This window comes from Neopelma chrysocephalum, unplaced genomic scaffold, assembly GCF_003984885.1.
Source record: "Neopelma chrysocephalum unplaced genomic scaffold, ASM398488v2 Primary Assembly neopelma1_96362, whole genome shotgun sequence".
In the NCBI taxonomy this organism is placed as follows: Eukaryota; Metazoa; Chordata; class Aves; order Passeriformes; family Pipridae; genus Neopelma; species Neopelma chrysocephalum.
Window position 1 is genome coordinate 126,512 of NW_020925010.1, and position 21,484 is coordinate 147,995.

At 40.1% G+C, this 21,484-nt stretch overlaps 1 protein-coding gene across 1 annotated transcript; it reads left to right on the forward strand.

Moving 5' to 3' along the window:
- Nucleotides 1–99: 99 nt before the first annotated feature.
- SLC35D2 (solute carrier family 35 member D2) lies at nt 100–18,445 on the forward strand. Its single transcript, XM_027708577.1, has 12 exons — nt 100–267; nt 2,963–2,996; nt 4,579–4,665; nt 7,364–7,431; nt 9,882–9,953; nt 11,622–11,690; nt 12,698–12,800; nt 13,413–13,505; nt 14,539–14,606; nt 15,344–15,422; nt 17,141–17,223; nt 17,862–18,445. The coding sequence occupies exons 1-12, from the start codon at nt 137–139 to the stop codon at nt 17,962–17,964; spliced, it is 990 nt and encodes a 329-aa protein (XP_027564378.1). The 5' UTR covers nt 100–136; the 3' UTR covers nt 17,965–18,445.
- The last annotated feature ends 3,039 nt before the right edge of the window (nt 18,446–21,484 follow it).

Sequence of the window (21,484 nt, forward strand, 5' to 3'; positions counted from 1 at the left end):
CCCCGGCGCGCCCGGGCCGCGCTCGGGGCCGGGCCGGGCCGGGGCGGAGGAGGAGCAGCAGCAGCAGCAGCAGCAGCGGCGGGATCGGGATCGGAGCGGGGCAGCGGCGGCCCCTGCTCGGCCCCTCCTGGCCGCCATGAGCGCCGGGCAGGCCGCGGGGGAGGCGGCGGCGGCCCCGGCGCTGCCCAGGGTGCTTTCGGCGCTGTTCTACGGGACGTGCTCCTTCCTCATCGTGCTGGTCAACAAGGCGCTGCTCAGCGCCTACAGGTGAGCTCAGCCTGCCAGGTGAGGGCCGGGCCCGCTCGGTCCCGGGCTCCCCGGCTCGCACCGACCCGTGCCGGGATGTTCCGCCCCGCGGGCCCTGGTCCCGCGGCTGTGCCTCCCGAACGGACTTGTTGCCTTCCTTCTTCTTTTTCAGAGATGAAAAGTGAACCTCGTAAAACTGCTTAGTCGTAAAAACACTGAAAGTGTTTTGAGTTGACGGGGCTAATTCCCATCGCTCCACATCCCGCGATGTGGGATCGTTGTGATAATTGGCATCGTGTAAAGCATTAACTGCAAACCTCTTGCGCTTTCCATTCTCTTGCAGCTCGGGAAACAGAGGAACTTGAGCATTCCTCTCCAATTCCTTTGCCAATCTGGATTAACACTTGGACTTCGATGATTCTCGTGGGTCCCTTCCAACTCAGGATATTCTGTGACTGTCACGTGGCTGTGATTTTTCTCACCATTAATATATTTTACTTTATCTTTGCTCTAGTTTTGCTGTGGTTTAGCTCATGATGTACCAAAATCAGAACAAGGAAAAAAAACAAAAGGAAAAAGAAAAGTTTGAAAGCCAAGCCGGCTGTTATTTTCTAACATTCGCTGCTGTTGGAACACACAGGAACTGTATATAACATCTCTCAGTGTGCAGATGGAGAATGGCCAGTTACTGCCATACTTTGAGTAGTTTTAACTTGATGTACATTTGGGGGGGGGAAATGGAGACACTCAGGCTTTTCAGGTGTTCTGCTAAAGTTTCTGCCTTCCTAACTTTTGAGTATCTGAATCCAGGGATATCCAGGGACCTGTGGTGTGGATGTTAATTAGTATTATTAGTATACTTAGTATTATTAATATTATTAGTATTACTAATAATTAGTTCTCTAGAACTAATAATTTAGTATCCAGGGAGGCTGGTCAGTCTCCCTTCAGTGCCTGGCAAGATCACAGAGCAGGTCCTCTTGGAAACTGTGCTAAGGGACATGATAAATAAGGAGGTGATTTGGCTGCACAAAGGGCAAATCATGCCTTGACAAATCTGGGAGCCTTCTACAACGGGATTACAGCAGTGGTGGATGAGGGAAGGGCGCCTGGACTTGTGCAGAGTACTTGACCACATGGCATTCCTTGTCTCTAAGCTGGAGAGACGTGGATTTGGTGGATGGACCACTGAGTGGATGAGGAATTGGCTGGATGGTCGCAGTCAAAGAGCTGCAGTCAACGGCTCAGTGTCCAAGTGGAGGGTGATGAGTGTTGTCCTTGGAGACAGGTGTTGGGACTGGCGCTGTTTAATGTCTTTGTTGGTGATGTGGAGGCTGGGATCAAGTGCAGATTTGTGTGGTTGACACACTGGAGGAAAGGGATGACACCCAGAGGGACCTTGGCAGCCTCGAGAGGTGGGCCTGTGTGGTGCTCGTGAAGTTCAGCCAGGCCAAGTGCAAGGTCCTGCCCCTGGGTTGAGGCAATCCCAAGCACACATACAGCCTGGGAGGAGAATGGATTCAGACTAGCCCTGGGGAGAAAAGCTTGGGGTTTGTGGACAAAAAGCTTAATATGAGCAGGCAATGTGTGCTTGCATCCCAAAAGGCCACTTGTATCCTGGCCTGCATCAAAAGGGGCATGAGCAGCAGGTCCAGGGGGGGGATTCTCCCTCCTCTGCTCTGATGAGGCCCCACTGGAGGGCTGTGTCCAGGTCTTGGACCTCCAGCACAAGGAGGAGCTGGAATGAGTCCAGAGGAGGACCACTAAACTTATCACAGGGCTGGAGCACCTCTGCTGTGAAGACAGGCTGAGGGAATTGGGGTTGTTCAGACTGGAGAAGATTCTGAGACATTATTGTGGCCTTCCAGTACCTTAAGGGGGCTACAAGAGAGCTGGAGAAGGACTTTTTACAAAGGCATGTGGTGATAGGACAAAGGGGGAAGGCCTTAAGCTGAAAGAGGCAGGTTTATATTAATATTAGGAAGAAATTCTTTACTGTGAGGATGGTGAGGTACTAGGACAGGTTGTCCAGAGAGGCTGTGACTCTCCATCCCTGGAGCTGTTCAAGACCAGGCTGGATGAGGCTCTGGGCAACCTGGAATAGTGGAAGGTGTCCCTGCTCATGACAGGGAACTGCAACGAGATGATCTTTAAGGCCCCTTCCAATCCAAACCATTTTATGATTCTATCCATGCTTTCAGCTAAAGCTAACTGAAGCTGAAGGGAATGGTAGGATTTGGTAGGAATGTAGCCCTTTAGCAGACAAGGGATGTTCCTACAACATTTACCCAGGAATCTGATTTTCACAAAAACATATTACTAGTGCATTTGGACTGCAGAGATAAGCTTCCAAGTTAGGGCAAGTGCAAGAGATTTAAGTTACTGTACCTTCTCAGAATGCATAATTTGTATGTGAGGCCACTCAAAAAATGATGCATTGTTAAAGAGTTCACCAAGTGTGTTACCTTCACTTACAAATGTCCCCCAAACTATTAGCAGTTTAGAATTGATGGCCTGTGCATTTCCAATATTATCTGGATTGTGTTTTGCTGCATAAATAAAATATCAGGACTACAATAAGTGTAGTCCTGAGCACTTCTGAAACACAGGCTGGTCATTCCGTCAGTTGTTGATTTTGGTATTAAATTTAAACTTTTTTTTTCCTAATTGTTGTTTTTCCATTCCTCAGTATTAAATATCTCTTAATGCTTTTCAGCTTCCCATCACCAGTGTTTCTTGGAATTGGACAGGTATGTTCACAAGTAAAGCATACTTTACATATTCATTATTTTTTAAGTTAAACTAATGAAAATAGAGTTAGATTTTAGAGGGCGTAAATCCCAGTTATACTGAACTGCTTGTCTTCTGGATTAGATAGACTGGAAGGAACTGTAATTTGCTTTATGGAGAACTGGGAAGTTGTAAGTTCAAGTCAAAATTATTGCCTGAAAAGAGTCACATAAAAGACTGGAAATGCCATTTATTTCTCCTTGAGAAGCTCAGTAATTAGGAGATCAGGCCTTCAAAACTGCTAAGGTTTGTTCTAGAAAGTGCATACATCCTGTAAGAGTCCTTGAGCATTTGTGGATTATATTAGATATTGCCCCTCTTTGTAGCAAAACCATGTATTTCCTCATAAATATGTCCCCCATCTCCTAACAGTTTTCCAATAGCACCAAAATTTTGATTCTCTGTTGCTTTATTTGCAAGTCACAGTGCTGCAGCAGAAATGTTTTTTATTATTTTTGTTGTCAGTAATAAAACAAAATAAAAAAAAGTTCAAATGTTTGCAGGCGTGGTCCATAAAGAAGAATGTGTGACTGCAGAGGGATCACTGGGAAAGACAGAGCCTTGAAGCAAGCTTTTTTTTATTTAGGCAAATACATTTTAAAGAGGATTTGCTTTCTGCCAGGGTTACATGCCAGGGGGTAGTGAGGAAGAGGTTAAAATATGGCCTGACGTCTCTGCTGTTTGGTGCTGGAGACACTAAAATGTCTTGTAAAGTCTTTGTAAGTGGGAGGAAGAGTTTTACACACCCAGGCTGCTCAAGGAACCACAGATCATGTTTCAGTGGAAGACTACAAAATGCAGCAATAATCCATGTGATGCTGTGGCTCTGTTTCATTGCAGAACCTAAGGCTTAATGGCATTTCCTTTTTTTTTTGTTGACTGATCCTTCCAAGATTTCCCTGCACACTTTGTGAAGTGCATAAAATATGGTATAATTCTGCTTTAGTCTGCAGAACATGACTCCACTGCATTCTCTAAATATTCAACTACTGTACTTTTGTACAAGGAAAATTTTACCTTTTTTTTTACTCTCTGAGGACAGCATTAACACTTGTGGTGTGATATGTGATTGCTAAGATATTCACCTTCATTCTGTCTGTATCTGTATTATGTCTTCCTGATACTGTCTACAGACTGATCAATGCACAGCCACTGTCTTGCATTACCAAAAACAAAGCTTTAGGAGTGGTTTTGCAGACTAAACAACTCTTTGAGTAAAAATCTCGTGGTTAATCTGGGATTGTGTCCTGTTTTATTTTTCAGCTCCCTCTCAACATGCACTGTTTCACAGAGTGCCACCAATTTTCTTCAGATAGGAAAGTGCATGTGTATATTTTGCTTTTAAATAAATAGCTGGCAAAATTGGTAAGAATAAAGTCATTTCAGTTTGTTAATTGCATGCTGTGTTGTTCTTTGAGAGAAATACATAATACATAGCATTTGTTAATTGCATGTAAAGGTTTTGTCTTTGAAGCAGTTCTTTTATTCATACATTACAATTTTGCTCTTACATGACTTCTCTTGTTTTTTCTTTTTGTTTAGATGGCAGCCACTATACTTATCTTGTATGTGTCAAAATTAAATAATATTGTTCACTTCCCTGATTTTGACAAAAGTATACCTGTGAAGGTAAGAATTACCTATGTCCTGATATTAATAGCAAGGAGTTATTTCTTATAGTGGCATTCTTTCCTATGCAGACAAAAAAAAATTACATTTGTTTGTCAAGTGGGATTTTTGTATCTATGTTTCGTTTAATATTGAATTTGGTAGTTTTAAATTCTTTGCAATATTCTCGTGTGTTTGGGCTGTAGGGATAAGCTCTGTTTGCAGAGAAACCTGGTGCCATCTGGTTATGGAGTAGATGGGAAAGGGTGCTGTACCTTCATACAGCTGGATGAACCCTTTCATATTCCAGAAGTGTTTTCCTGATGTATACAGCTCTCTGTGGGATCAATGGGAGATAGGAGTTTGTGACAAAGACTTTTGCACCCAGCATGAAGGGAGAAGGGCTGCTTGGAAATCTGAATGGAGCACGTGATGAAACAATAGGAAAAGAACACGTGATAGATGAAAAGCCTGAACAACAGTTGACTCCAAATGTAAGATTTATGTTCCATAGGAGGGGCTAAGATAATGCCCACTGAAAATACTGCAGGTAGCAGCTGGGTGCATTGTACAGACCTTAAGTGTATATGGTCTAAAGAAGCAGGCCAGAGCAAATAGGAGAGGATCTCCTGTTACCTCAGTTTGGGAACCAGGATGTGAAATGGCTGCAGCAATGATCCTTGTAGATTTTTGCATCAATGTGCAACGTTGCTGGAGTTTTACTCTGATGCCTTAGCCTGTGAATTTAGGTCTCGCTGCATGGTGTTGGTTGGTGTTTGCTCAGAGGTACAGAGGTGGTTTCCTGTATCTTTTCAAGCCAGCATCTTCATTGCAGAATCTTGTCTTGTCCACGTGAGGTTTTCTCTGGACGTCTTGCAGACTTGTTCACTCTTAATGCAGGTTGAAATCATTGGCATTTCTGCGTGTAAAAGGTCTTGGAGGAAAATCTGTGGTGTCAATCATAAAATGGACAGTCCTTCTTTATTCCAGAATAAGAAATAAGAAGGTTTCCCAGAGGATAGACTTACTGAGACCTTGAGAAGTTCCTTCCCTCCACCTCCCTCAGTCCCACTGTGCTCCCTCTCTGCTGTTGCCTTCACTTTAATGTCAGGACAAAGGCACTAGCACAGCACAGCTCCCATTTTCTTTATCCCAGTAATATCTGTCCTTTGGAAGACTTCCCTGGATGGACTGTAGCACCCAGGACTTTCATATTGCTTGTAGTGCTGGATTTGACCAGTCACAGTGAATCAGCTGGATTGTTCATTGCTTATTTATTTGCTTTTTAAATAACCCTTAGACCAGCTCTTCATCCTTTTGACAACTTCTCCTTTGACACTAAGATAATCATTACTTTTCACTCCTGTAATGGTTTATGTCTTCAGTGCTTTCAGCTAGAGTTTTAAAGTAGTGAAATGCTTATTTTAGCAAAGAAGCTTTGGAGTTCTTGACCCTTTTTAAGTATATGATTTACTTGTCTCTGGTGTCGTGCTGGATGTTGTAATTTTGTCTTTATAATGGATGAGTTTCAGAGGAAAGATAATATAATGTCCTCCCTGTGTTCGGTCTATAAATGAAATAAACCAAAATGTTCCAAAAAAAGTCTGCAAAAGAGATAGTGCATTACAAAATTTTTGCAAACTTATGTTGACAAGCTGCATATTTATTGTTACTTATGCTCCTGCTTTCTTTATAGTCCTAACTTTTACTGTTACTTTCACTTAAAAGTTAACTTCGGTTAACTATAGTTAACTTTTACTTCACTTTTCTTCTCACCTGCTGTAAAAGAAATGCAGAATTTTTAACATAGATAAAATGCAGCCCACTTCTCTGTGTGCTTTTCCAGCAGACCACATTTTATCTCCTGAAGCTTGTGTAGGAACAGCAGCAGTTATTAGGATAGAGGTCTGTTTTGTCTTCCTGCCATTCCAGCTCCACCTGACTGACAGTGAATGGGACTGACTGCACACACTACCTTTGTCCCCATTGATTACTTTAGTTGGTTTTTGTCCTCTGCAAATTCCAGCCTCACCCCTTCTCTGACACTGCAATTTTTCTGTAACAGGAAAATAAACAGCTTTGAATTGCAGCTGAGTATTGTGTGGAGATCCCTTGGCTTCTTTTCTTAAGGCTCTGAAGTTCTGTTATTTTTTTCTCTGTATTGCAAGTCAGTCTCTTTATGCTAGAAGAGTTTAATTTACCCCTAAATACTTATCTTTCCTTTCTAATGTCTTGCATAACATGATTTGTTGGGTAGATCTACAATGTTGTAACTTCCAGGCTTACTAATATATGTGGAGTCTGTAGAGAAGCACAGCATACTTACAGTTTATTCGTTGTTTTATGCCACCTGTTCACTTGCTTATTTAGCTACTGTTATTAGTATTTATACCTAAAATTAAATATTAGAGTGGGTATTAATCTGAGGATTATAGTAATTAAAATAAAACTGACCAATGTTTACTCTAAATGGAGTCTAAGTCCTATTAGAGGTAGATTTCAACTCTTCTAATGAATCAGTGAATCTGTGGTTGTGAATGGTCACATAAATTTGAGCTGCAAATGAGTTTGCAGCATAGTCACATTTTTTCCCCTCAAAAAAAACCCCTCTTTCTTGCTAAAAGTACATCTGATATGGGTACCAAATTCTATCAAGTAAAGTTTCTCAGCAGTGCTTCAACACATAATAATCTGAATTGTGCTTTTAATTTTATCACAGTTGTTTCCTCTGCCTCTGATTTATGTTGGAAACCACATAAGTGGATTATCAAGTACCAGCAAACTCAGGTACAGTAAATGGAAGTTATAAGTAGACTGTTTTTTCTCTTGTGAGGTAAAAGACTTTTCTCTTGTGAGGTAAAAAGCAAACACTAAAGGAGAGCATTGGGTAGGGCCTTAAATGCATGTGGTGTCTGTCTGTCTCTCTAAACCCCTTGTGCTGTTGGGAAATTCTTACCCAATCAATTGATCTGTTTACAAGGTGCCTGCTTCTTTTAAAAGGAGCTTAGCCAGGCCTGTACTGCCGTAAAAATCACAATTTTTCTATGTGACCATGGAAGTGCTTCCACTTTCCCCTCACACCCAAGTGCCCAGCTTTTCATGGGCGTCCTAACCAGAGAGCTGGAAAACTCCTGAGATGTTTCTGAAGGAAGAAGCATAAGGTAAAGAGGTAGCATGATGTCATTGGAGGTATTTAGGAATCACCAAGAGGTGGGAGAATTGCTGGGTAGTGGGGTGGTCATAGAGCCCCAAAAGTAGGTTTTTAGGGGGCGTTGCTGAAGGGCTCCCAGACTCCTGTGTGCCTGTCAGCATGGATTAGTGAGAGTTGCTTCCACACTGGTGCTAAAAAGGTGCAAGTTATGTGCCCAGCATAGATTGAATGACCAAATTTCCTGTGGAAGAGGAAGGCAGGAACGTGGTGGCTGCATGGGGACTGGGGGATGATGCACTGCCATTGGGGTGGTTCTTTATGTGTTACTGCAGGCTCCTAGGGTTCTTTTTGTTGCAAGCTAAACCAAAACAGGGAATTTTGCAGGTTTATTGCTTTTCCTAACTTTGAGAGAGATGCTGGGAAAGAAATAGAATCATAGAACCATAGAATTGTCAAGGCTGGAAGAGATCTTTAAGATCATGAAGTCCAACTGTCAACCCAGCAGTACCACTGCAACCCCTGAACCACTAAACCACATCACCCAGAGCCAGATCCAGATGCCTCTTGAACACCTCCAGGGGTGATGAATCCACCACCCACCTCCCTGGGCAACCTATTCCAATGCCTGACCACCCTAACAGTAAAAAAATTTGTTCTAATATCTGATCTGAATCTCCCCTGTCTCACCTTAAGGACATTTCCACTTGTCCTCTCACTGCAGGCACAGCAGAAGAGACCAGCCCCCACCTCACTACCACCTCCTTTCAGGTAGTTGTAGAGAGCAACGAGGTCCCCCATGTATGACTTTTAACTTGTTTACATTTCTTTTTATTTCTTTTTATTGTTTACATTTCTATTTATTAATTCTCTGTAATTGGAGAATTAATTTTCTCCAGCTAGGAACAGTAGATGCCTGATTCTGCAACTTTTTGTTGTATGCACTCAGAAGTTGTTCCACTGAAGTGACTGTTCAGGCAGACATAAAGACTTAGGCAGTGCTGTCCCTGGCAGCACTTCAGCCATTGTGAATGTGAAAGCAATTCCAATCCTGTAAAAGTTTGATTCGTGGGTTTTTCTTTCACTTTCCCCCTGACTGTAATTTTAAATGTTTAGTAGGGTATTCTAAACATAAGTGCACCATCTCCCTCTCCTGTGGCTGATATACCTCTCTTGGATTTACTGTTCACAATTAATTTTTATAACAGAAAAATAAAAATGGCTGCAGTGTTCCTGCCATTAACCTTTTGTTACAGCACATTTTGTTACGATATGTGACATTTGTTTATGCTGTGGAATTCTCCAGCTAGTTTGGGCTGTCTGGAAGGTGTAGATGATCCAATGCATAACTCAAAAATATCTGTTTTAAACTGATAAAACCCTGTGTTAGGATTTGTATCGTTTATTAATGCAGTTGGTAATAGCTGTCTTAAGCAGAGGATTAATTGGTCCATATGGCCATGCTGTCAGATTTCCAAAGTCAGATGCGTTTTCTCAATCAAAAAGATTTCCAACTGCATTACTTCATGAAGATCAACCATATGTTGCTGAAAAGTGACAGTTTGGTAGTTGCAGCTGGTCCCACCTTTCATGTTTCTTGTACTTGCTCTGATATTTTTTGCCATGGATTTGTTTTACTTTTTTGAAGGTACATCTTGTTTACTAAGCATGTTTTCTTTGTATTTTATTTCTTTTACATGTTTTCAGAGACAGGTTTATTGTCAATCCCCTAAGTTTATAATAGAAATAATTTTTACTTAACCCTGCTCATGAATTTTGAAAAAAAAAATTTCATGGGGTTATGCTAGGTAGAAAATATCTATTAAATTCCATTTCACGAATGCAGAGGGACCTTTAGATGGTAGCCAGTTGCACTGGCTTACAAATTATCAAAGCTTGTTATTTTTCAACAATTTGGTTATCTAATCTGTGTCTAATGTCAGACTGATGCTAAGTGACTGGATATTTGTTTTGGTTTTTTACTGCTGGACTAATGGTTCCATCTTCTGTTTAGTAAAATAAGAATTAGAACATAAGAATGTTGTTAATCTGATATTATGCTTGGATTTTTATTTTGTTTTTTTGACAGTTTGCCGATGTTTACAGTGCTCAGGAAGTTTACCATTCCACTTACTTTACTGCTGGAAATCATCATACTTGGGTGATCCTTTTTGTTTTGTTTTGTTTCTTTTTCATTTAAGATACCTTTATTTTAGATCATATCAAATGGATTACTTGTGACAGCTCATCAGAATATTGATTGAGTGATTTGTGCTGACAAATAGAGAAAAGCAAAGAAAGTGGGGGTTTTTTAAGACACAAATACATAGATTTTAGTGAATGCAGAAAAAAAAATCTTGCTTTCATTTAGACATCTCTCTTGGCTGTTGTTGCACAGGATTCAGGTAAGCAGACACGACTCAGACACTTTTAATCTCGTCTGGAAGGCCCCTAATCTGCAAACTGCTTCAAACAAACAAGTCCTTACGTCTCAAAACAGTGGTGATAGTATAAATACACATTATTTTGTCTACATCTTCATAGTTCTATCCACATGGCTGGTGGTGGATTAAGATGAAGCCACAAGGGGAAAAAAAAACTTGCTGAAGCTGAACCCAGGCAACAAGAGAGTGATGGTCAAGCTTTCCAGAAGGCCCCCAAGTAGACTTGTCATCTCCTTTTGGCTGAAGCAGCAGCTGATCAGTGTGGCTCATATTTGGAGATGCTCTGGTATTCTTTGCAGTTGTAAGTTCTCACAGGGAAAGCAGAACTTGCTGAGTCTGAAGACTCCCACAGGCACGTGAGGAAAAATAAGTCAGTGAGATTGTCAGATGTGCTCTGCAGCCACGTGTCTGTGAGTGCAAGCAGCATCCCAACATCCCTCCTAGGGGAAGCTTAGGAGCCTAGGACAGTGTTTTTCCTCAGGGCTGAAGATGAAAGGACTCCAGAGAGCCTGTGCAGGTTTATGTCAGGCCTTGAAAAACAGTCAAGGTATGGCTTGTTACTGTTATGATCAAAGATTAATATGTCCAGAGCCTCCATACAGCTTTATTGTTGGGACCATGATCCATGGCTGGGCTCCTTTGACACACGGGATTTCTCCAAGAGCATTTTTCCAAGAGCACTGTAGGTTTTGTTTTGATGGATCTCCTCTCTCAGGCTAGCCTGGCAGACTAAGGACTAGGGAGATGCCTCTAAGGCATATCATATGTGGTGTGAAAAATGAGCACTTAAGGCATTTCCAAACACAGTAATGTAGATATATAAAAGAAAGAACAGTTTTACACAATGCTTTTCACTGCTTTGTGGCAGCACTGTGGTAGTGAAGAATATCATAAGCTCTGTGCTTTCCCTTTCATGTACCAAGTTTCAGTTTGACTTCAAAATAAGTATCTGTTTGAAAAACAGCCCAGATAATGTGTTGTACGGCATCTTCCCCAGGAAAGGTGATATGAAAAACTACCTGAGAGATATACAGTGATTTTCCCTTATTGGATTGCTGCAAGACACTGCAGTATGTCCATTATGAATACCAATATGCATTAAATTGGTTTATTCCAGCGCTGTTCCTTGAAACCTTTAGTATTTACTTCTGTGATTATCCAGTAGCAGAATGCTCATGGTGCTTTTTCAGTCTCTGTTCTGAGGGGCCAAGGTCTGACAGCGTGGCACGTGGGCAACCACGTTGCTTCTGTCAGGTTATCAAGACTTTGCCCTCCTGTCAAATGTTCTGTGACTACTAATTGCTTTGAAGCTTTTCAGGCAGACAGCCACTGAATCTCCTCTTCAAATAATGAAAATGTGAAACTGTCTTAATTTTTGCCCGCAGGAAACGGTACCCACTGAGTATTATAGTCAGCGTGTTTGCCATCATTCTTGGGGCTTTCATAGCAGCTGGGTAAGGTTTTAGTTTGTTACATGAAACCTTGTTATGAGGGGAGGGAAAACAGAAGGTTTTTTCCCTGGTTTAGTTCCAAGTAAACCTAAGCTTAGATCAGTTACTCTGGAATAAATTGATTTGTAAAATCTCTCTGCTGACATCGCTGGGAGGTGCAGGAATATTTTGATTCCTGCTGCAAGTATTTGAGTGCTTCTGTTTTCACCTCTGGGTTTTCCATGTTTGCAGGATCATAAATGAAGCAAGCTAAAGCTGTGTGAGGAATGTTGCTTTTATTTCATGGTACCAGTGTATTTTAATATTCTTAGAAAAAAATAATATTCCTGTCCTGGATAGAAAGACTGATTTTTCTGATTGTCAGATATTGAGTTAGGTATTGTCTATTTTTTTAATCACTTTGAATGAGTTCAATTGTGAGATTAAGTTCACAAAGCACTCATATGCTGTTGTCCTGTGCTTGCTTTCTGTTTGAATATTCCTTTACCTAATTGGAAATGTAATGGGGTTTTTTGGTTTTTTTCTTGGCTGTGTGCAAGGGTAGATAATTTCCATGTGATGTGACTCAGATAGAGCCATGTCCTATTAAGTGAATTACCCTATATCCACAAGGTAACTAGTCGAAACAGAAAGGATGACAATATGTCTGGCCTGACTGTAACAAACAGTCAGACTTTATTCCCTAGCTACTTTTTGTATTAAAAGTAATAGGTAAGTACACTCAGTAATAATTGGGCTGGTTGTCAGGGCTGAGATGGGTGGAATTTTTCACTGAATGAAAACTGAACATTTCCTGCCACTTTCACACTGACTGCTGGGAACTCTCCAGTGGCTCATTTGTGAATGTAGATTACTTTGACTTACAAAAAGAATGCTTGAAGCAAAACCTGTGACTTGCTGGAGCTGTCAGGATTTGCATATCCTCATTTACAGTGTCCCTCTGGGCGAGCAAGGCAATGCAATGCAATGCATACTGTTTGCTTATTTACAGTGTAATGTTTCTTCCCCAGGTCTGATCTGTCTTTCAATCTGGAGGGCTACATCTTTGTGTTGCTGAATGATATCTTCACAGCAGCAAATGGAGTTTACACAAAGCAGAAAATCGATCCAAAGGTAACTGTGGGGTGATTAGATTGAGTTTAACTTTATGACAATACGATAACAGTACGATAAAATTACTTGTTATGTAATTTTATGTACTTAACAGTTATGAACTGATAAACAGTTTCATTTACTTTCACATTTCTGCTGATATATGCGTCTTTAATACAGAACAGCCTGGGAAAATTTGTTATTTGAATCACTGGCCAGGCTTAGGTAAACAAACAGTATATTTTTCAGTTTCTCCCAGGTCTCCTAGGCAGAGTTTGTGGTTACTTTAAAACCTTGCTTTTGGCAAAAAAATAAAAAAATAAAAAAATTAATCCAAACCATAAATGAATTGTTGACATGTGAATTTGATATATATTTATATAAGGAAGATGACTTTTTGGCTAGAAACACACTTTAAGTGACATTTATGTAAAAGAAAGAAAGGCCTGAAGTGGAAATTAAGCTTAGTACGAAACAATGAATCCAAGGATCACAAGGCTGTGTTTTAAACTGAAATGTGTTATGTCCTGTCTGCTCATTGACAATAATGTCAGGAAGATTGCCAGAGTCATATGTAGTATTTTGCTCCCAAGTGGCTTGTAGTTCCAAACACCATCTTCCATTTTTTCACAGGAGCTGGGAAAATACGGTGTCCTGTTCTATAATGCTTGTTTCATGGTGGTTCCAACAGTTATTATTAGCTTTTCCACTGGAGACTTTCAGCAGGTAAGTATTGCATATCTCAGACTGACAACTTTGCTTAGCTCAGGTTTTTTCCACTTGGGAAGGGTGTGGGCTTTTTGTTTGTTTCTAAAGAGGTAATTCTACATCCATGTTACTGACTAGTATATGAAAAGTGTGACTTGGACTTGCCCTTCACAGGTAGGAACTTGTGATTATTCACTTAACAAGAAGGTGAATTTGTGTGGTAGTCCTCATATGAGGCTTTGTTTGAGAACTAATGTGTGTGTCTCAGCTGGAGCAATTTGGTTGATAATCCAACTACACTATGTGTTTGCCACATGCTCTAAAATAAAATTGGAAACACAAGGACATTTCCAGTCCTTCTCTCATTTTGGTGTGCAGGACAGATTTCTGTTTAGTCTTAGTCTAGTTTGATAACCTACATTTTGCATTCTTAATGCTCAGTTACCTGAAAAGAATAAATATATATCAGAGAGATCCAGTTTGCCTGTTGTGTATTGCATTGGCTTGGTCACTCAAAAAAAAAGTCCTGTTAAATGATGCAGGTAACCAGTGTCAATGTGACAGAAATTTAATCACAGAAAAAAAGGGAGAAAACGGAAAAATACTGACGAAAAGTGAGCAAATTATTGTAGATATCACAGGTATTTATCAGATTTCCAGGCCAGCTTTTATCCTAGCAGGACTTATTGTCCTACTCCATCACAGACAATGCACAGCATGTGTCTTTTGCCAGTCAAAACATCAGTACCATGCCTGTGTGATAAGGACATTCCTTCTGCTCCTCTGGCTAGTTGTGGAACGACAGCTAACACCTCATGCAGACTGTAGTTTTTGAGTGTCCCATTATTCACTTCTCTTTCACCAGCTGGTCCACTATGAGGACAGCTAAATGCACTGAACTGTTTCCAGTAGTAGTATAAATTATTTGTAATTTTAGTATGAATTAAATGTATTTTGTGATTTTGCACATTTTTGTATTAAGCACGTTTTATGTGTGTTTACAGCTGATTATATAGCACATAATTCTCTCTCTCTTTTTTTTTTTTAATAGGCAATACGTTTCCAGCACTGGACAAATTTTTTATTTCTCTTTCAATTTACTCTTTCCTGCTTTTTGGGGTAAGGACACAGGGGGAATCAAGCAAGATGTTTTTGTGACAGTGTTTCAAATTGCAAATCTCAAATGTAAGACTCACTAATAAGTTATGTTAGAGTTCAAAGAAGATGGGTTTTTTTCCCCCCGGGCTTCTGTTGTGTCTTTTAATTGTTTCTAATGTTTTAAATAACTGTTTCAGTACTATCTGTGTTGTTGACCTCACAATACAGTGCTTAACAACCTGATATTTAGCTTTGTACTTTCTGTACTCTCTCTTCTGTCTGTCTCTTCTGATCATTTAAATGTTTTGCAGTTAATGGCACGTAAGTCCTTCAGTATAGGAACTGTTTCAGTGTGTTTGTTCTGTAAAGTAGCTGGGGAAAGTGTGGGAGACTCAAAAAGCAGTGAACCAATGCTTTGTTCCTGCTGGAACTGCAGAGTCAAACGAAGAACAGAAGAATGAGTTGCATCTTGTTTTCTCTTCCACACATCACCAACCAAGGGGTCGAATTAATTTCAAGAACTGACATTTAAAAAGCACAGAGAAGAGGGATGGCTCTGCTGGAGCTCAAGCACATATTTTGAATATTTAACTTAAAATATAGATCCACGGGTTTGTTTGTTTTTTTTTAGGGTTTGAAACAGGTGGGATTGAAGATCCCAGAAAAATACTGACCCAGAAAATGTTGAACATCTCAAAAGTGTTGCTAAACTTCTGAGCTCCCTGGGAAGAATTTATAAAATTTTCTCTGTTATTTAGGTTTCTCTTGATGTATTCTACTGTCCTATGCAGTCATTACAATTCTGCACTCACGACGACAGTAGTTGGTGCCATCAAGGTGAGTTATGGAGCAGAAGAGGGGAAACAAGAATGCTCAAATAGCATTGGCTCAGCAGTGATTCTAATTATACTCTGAGATGGAAAGTCAAAATGAGAGCTAATAGTGAGACACTGCTTGTGCCCAGCAGGGTCACACCACAGAGTGACCTTGTTCTCTTCCACTGAAGCTCATGTGTGCCCCAGAAAGCAATGTTAGTGTTGGTTTATATTTTGTTTTCCTACAAGAATAGCTCTAACCAATTTCATTTAAAAACTTACATTTAACCACATTTCATCAGGTACTACCTGCTTCAGTTCTTTATCAGGTTATTGTGTGTTAGTCAAGGTGGCCTGCTGCAAATGCAGGTGAACTGACACAGACTAAGCTGAAGTAAGGAGCATATTCCTTTTTGTTTGACTGCCTCAGCCTCTGTGTGAGAATTTGTCTTCCAGCTGAATGGACTGTTTCGTTTTGGCTTGTACAAATTCTGATCAATTTGATCAGGAGCAAAACATGCACATCTTAAAAAATTGGTTTCTTAAAAACTTGGTGTCTTTACAGTCTGTTTTCTCTGACAGGGTTTAGTTTAAAACCAGTGCAGCTTCCTTGCTGTTGTTGAGGCCAACTTGTCTGAGCTGGGAACATCTCTGACTGCCCAGGCACCTGGAACAGCTTTAGCAGGAGATAAAACTGGTGCAGTTGTGGGCCAAACCCTATCAGAATCCAAACTAGTTCAGGCACAGCAATAACAGTCCTCAAGGTCACCCCTTAGGTGGGTGACTAAGGAAAACAATACCTCCAGCACAGCAAAACCTGCAAAAGGAGGATGGTGCTGCACTTTCCACAGGTTTTTTTTTCCCCTTTTTTGAAAGCTGGCAAGATTAATGTAGTAGTTTTCATCCTGTGGCCCTGAAAGTGTTCTTTACATTTTAGATGTCTGCATATATTAAGTCAGAGCAACACAGTTTCTGTTTTCTGAGCTGTAATAGTCCTTGAGACACTTTGTGCAGCTTTAAAGTTGAGAAGCAGTTTATGATGCTGCAGAGTCCAGCAGAGGCTGGTAGGAATGATGTTGTTGTCCAGGTTAGGTGCAAAAACATCTGAAAGCAACAAAGTGTTGGTGAAATGATCACACAGTTCTATAGCTTCCTTTCTATTTTTAGGAGACATTTTTTCCAAAACTTGAAGGGGGTGGGTGAGAGTTAGAATCTTTAACTTTAAACTGTGCCTGTCTGGAACTGATGCCCAGTGCTTTCAGTGCACATTTAGCTGGCAAAATAAGCAGATAAACCTTTTAAAGTAATAATAAAGGAATTTTATTGTAACTTTTAAGTGTCCTTTTTATGCTTGAGAACCCAAAACGCACTTTTAAGAAATGGGATTTAAAGGGAGCCTTCCAAAGATTATTAAGAAGTAGATTTCAAAAGGTGGCCATAGCTCCATTTTGCCTAATATCAAGTGGCTGATTTTCTTTTTTTTCTTTTTTTTTTTAACCCAGAAAATCACTCTCAGTGCATTGCATGCATTTAGAAAACATGCTGATTTTATTATTCTGTTTCATTCCTACATTATCCATAAGGCTGACATCACATGAAAGGAATTTAAACACTGATTTTAGAGTGGTCAGTAACAGAGTAAATCTGTTTCCCTAGAAAAGTAATTTAGTTGATATCACTTATATTCATGGGGATGAAACCTGAATTAAATAAATGCCTGACTTTTTTTTTTCCTTTCAGAATATATCCATCGCTTACATTGGAATGTTGATTGGTGGAGATTACATATTCTCTGTGCTAAACTTTATAGGCCTAAATATTTGGTAAGTGCAAATTGAATAGCCTTTATTTGTCAGAGCTGAACATTTCTCAGTGAGCTGCAGATTTAAGGGTTGTTTGATTTGGCCCATTTGGGTGCTGCAGTTTTGACCTGATGAAGCCCTGCCTCGGGAGGTAAAAGTACATTACAGTTAGTTAGACACATTTTATCATGTCTGTTTTCAGATATTGAATTTTTTCAGGTATTGAACCCTGTGGTAGAGTCTTAACTGTGGAAGTATTAGTAAAACTGTGAAGTTTTACTGTGTGGGATTGAATTGATTTTTTTTTTTTAAATGAGCAGCAGTTCTGAGCTGCCAGGCTTGCAAGCAAAACCCCAGTGGTGTGGGAAGTGAGAGCACTGACTGAATAAGTTGTGCACATTGAATGTTCAAGTTCTGACTCGTGAGCTGTTGCTTTTTGTGCTTGGATGAGCTGTAACATCTCTGTGTGTGTGAATCTGTGTGAGCAACTGGTGATTGATCTTTGCCTGCTTGGGGCTGGCTGCTCAGATGTCACTCCTAATTTATGGGAGCTGGTGTTCTTTAGTCCTGTGGAAGGAAAGGACTAAAGGATGCTATGAAATGGCACCTGTAACATCAGACATCTCTGACACTGCTGTTCATTATTCCCTTTTCTTTAGCATGGCAGGAGGACTGAGGTACTCATTTTTAACACTGAGAGGAAGCAGCCAGCCTGCACGACCTGGGGATGAAGAGAATGCACTTCCTGCCTCCAAGAGTTAGCCAAAGTGCCTGCCTTGGAAGGGACTGAAGACACAAGTGTGTTTAGCATTGCTGAGAACTTAAATAACCATATGATGGGGCACATTTGGAACTAGAAAATCTACCTCGATTGTCACGGACGTGATTCATTGGCTCAGAAATGTTCTTGCACACCATGTTTTTTACATATAGACTAGTTTAATTTCAGGGTTTTTTTTTTTACACCACAAGCCAATTTATAGGAAGGAATGCTGTGAGCAAATCTCAAGCTGTAAATTTCTGTGTTTACCTGTGTTTGGGTGCTGTTTGCACTCACCAGGATCTGTGAGTTCTGTTTCAGTGTCTGCCAGTCGTCTCTTGAGGCAAAATTCACTTTAAAGACGGTGAAGCCCGACTCACCATTGCCTTATGCCACGTGCAATCCTTACTGTCATTGAAGAGATCAAAAATCCTGGTGGTGCAGACTGTTTTCACCTCTGCATTTGCCTTTGTGTAGGTGATACAGAACCCCAGATTGTTTCCTGTGTAAGTATTGACTAAAAAAATTGGGGATATGTCCAAGTGTGCTCAGTATACATTGTGTAGGCATTCCCTTTCAGTCTTTTCTTCATCCTCAATAACACCCCGGTGCTCTGCTGCAATTGGCACTGTTATAAGTGAATCCTCATAACTCTCAAGGAGAGTAGGAAAATAACAGAGGGTTTTTTTAGTATTTAAAGGTGTTTGTGTGTGTGTGTGCGAGAGCCAGTACCAAAAAAAAGTAAATCTATTTTTGTTTACATGAGTTTTTCTTTTAAAATCATGATCACCTCCTCTGATATTTTGTCTGTATCTCGCTGCAGAGAAGTGATGCTGCTATGTACAAACATAGTAGGGAGGGGAGACTGGTGGGTATATGGAAGACTAACTTGTGTTTAAATGAGAAGAAAGGCTCAGTGTCTTGTTGTATCTTTATATATATATACAGTGAAAGCTTGTCTGGTACTAGTTTATGCTTTAAATTCTGAGCAAGGAATCATTATAAGCCTGGGGTTTGCTAGAGTAGGCACAGCCCACACTGTGATGGCCTGAGTTATCATCTGGGACAACAGTGACACTGCTCTGTATCTGTATTTCCTTCTTTGAAAATGTGGTTGACAATGCTTGCCTGTGCCTCTGAGGATAAAGTGTTAACCTCTGAAAACTTGACAGAAGCACTGCAGCACTGGAAGACAGCAGAGTGATTAATCTCATTGAAAGTCTCAATTCCCTGCAAGCACGGGCCAAGATTTTTGAAAATAATCAAATCAAAAGAAGATTTTGGAAGAGTTTGACGTGGAACCAGCGTGGTCTGATGACTTTTTTTATCCTCCTCTGAATTAAAGCAGAGCTAAATCTGTAAAGCATTACTCTGTGTGTAGCACATGGATGACCAGCCTGGATTAGGTTGGAGAGATGTGGGTGGATCCCACCAGAAGCTTCAGGGAACGAATTTGAATGGCAAGTGAAGCAGTGACTGGAGATGCTGCAAGCGGAATTTAAGGGCACAGTTGAAGTGAAAAGAGAAATCTGAGCTCTCCATTTTCTCCCAGCTGGCCTAAGAGATGTGACTTGCATTTTCTACCTGTTGAAGGTCTGGGGAGGGAAGGGTTTGCTGCAAATATTTTAAGAGTTTTTAAGGATTTCCTTTATACTTAAAAAGCCTTCAATATTTTTGAGTGCATTCTTTTGTAGGACTCCTCTTTTTCCAGATCATCTCTACCTCCACAATCCGAATTATTGAACCTCAACCCTCTGCAGTGAGACAAGGCATTGGGAGGTTTTCATTGATTATTAAATGATTGTGAGTGCCATTTGATTGCAATACTGATGAACAAACAATGGCACCCGCTAAATAAGATGTAGTTCCCACCAAGGAACACCTACTTTGTGCATTGAATTAATTAATATTTTGCTGTACCTTTTATAAATAAAAAGATACGTATTATGGTTTTAATAAGTTTTTTGATTTTTTTTTTCCCCCTGTGGATGGACACCTGCTCTCAAACACATGCACAGGACAAATATTTGCTTTCTATATGACCAACTGCTATAGCATCCTTGAGGCAGTTTCATTATTTCATTCTGTACCACAGTGGAAATTACTTTATTTAGTTCGTTGTTCATGTAATATTTTTGGGGTGCTTCAGACTTAGGCTTCTCACCTAAAATACAGACCTGATTTTCATAGTCTTTATGATAGTATTACTCTGAATTATTTAAGAAATACATTTAGGAATAACAACAAGTTGGTACTATCTAGAAGGACTTGCAAGTGCTTGCATACTTTCACAAAGCAGCTCAGCTTCAGTCACTATTTTCCTCTGTATCTGCAGAGATAATGTAAAATATGTAAATTTGCTGTTTAAAACCCTGAGAATATGGGCTCAACCAGGCACAATATTGTGTTAGAATTTAGACAATTACAGAAAGGGCTGTTTCATTCAGAACCTCAGAAATTGTGTCTTTCAGCTGATAAGATAGGAATTTAAAGCTGATTTTTGTTAGATACAGCTGTTGATAGTCCTTACCTTTTCTACAGATTTCATGTTAATAAAATTAAGGTTTTAAAAATGACACTGGAGTCAAGGTATATTTACAAGGGAACATGCACAGAAAAACAGTAACTGGACTAGCAAGGAATATTGTCCTGTACCTTGATCTGTTCATACTCTAAATTTCAGGGGGATTTCTTAGCAGAGCTGCAGTGGAGTGAGATTTAGAGACAAAAAAATATGGTCACCCAAAGAACTTCCTATCTATGCACTTTGTAAAGTTCTTGCAGTGATTCCTATGAAAGTCAGAGAGGCAATACCTCAGACAAAAACCTTAGACTAGGCTCAATAAACAAGTCTTCACATTCATAAGAATTTATTAATTTTCCTCTCAGTATCTAATTCACTGCTAGGCCCCTGAAGTTCCATAGACCTGTCTGAGACTCATTGTTGACCTCAGGAAAACAAAAAATGACAGGGTAACAGGGAAGAGTGGAAGAGCAAACTGGCAGCTATGGAAGTCTGTGTTTTGAGTCCATCATCAAATTTAAGGGATTTTTAAAATTATTATTATTTTAATTTAGAGGAGGTATTCAGCATTATTTTTGCAAATGGAAACCAGTGAACCTTGTTCAAATTTAAAGCATTCCTTGAATACTGAGTGATTCATTGGGTAATTTGTGATTGTTTGGCTTTTTTTTAAAATTTGACTGGCCTTACCTATGAGGTAAAACAAAAGTGGAAAAATTAAGACAGCTTTAGTGTGAGGAAACTGGGTTATTGTTAAGTTAAGATGGTAATGATATTTTTATCTTCTTGTTTCAGATAGTGTTACCTTTCTTGTGATTCGGACTTTACTTGTGATCTTTACTTGTAAAGCATCTTCATATTGTGGTTTTCTGTCTGAAGGTGTCAGTAACACGACATGGTAAATTTTTTTGTTCTGGTTTCAGCATGAACTTGCCCTGGAAATGTCTGGGCTACAGCTTAACTCTTCGCTGGAAGAAGTGCTGTTGATCTGTGTTATC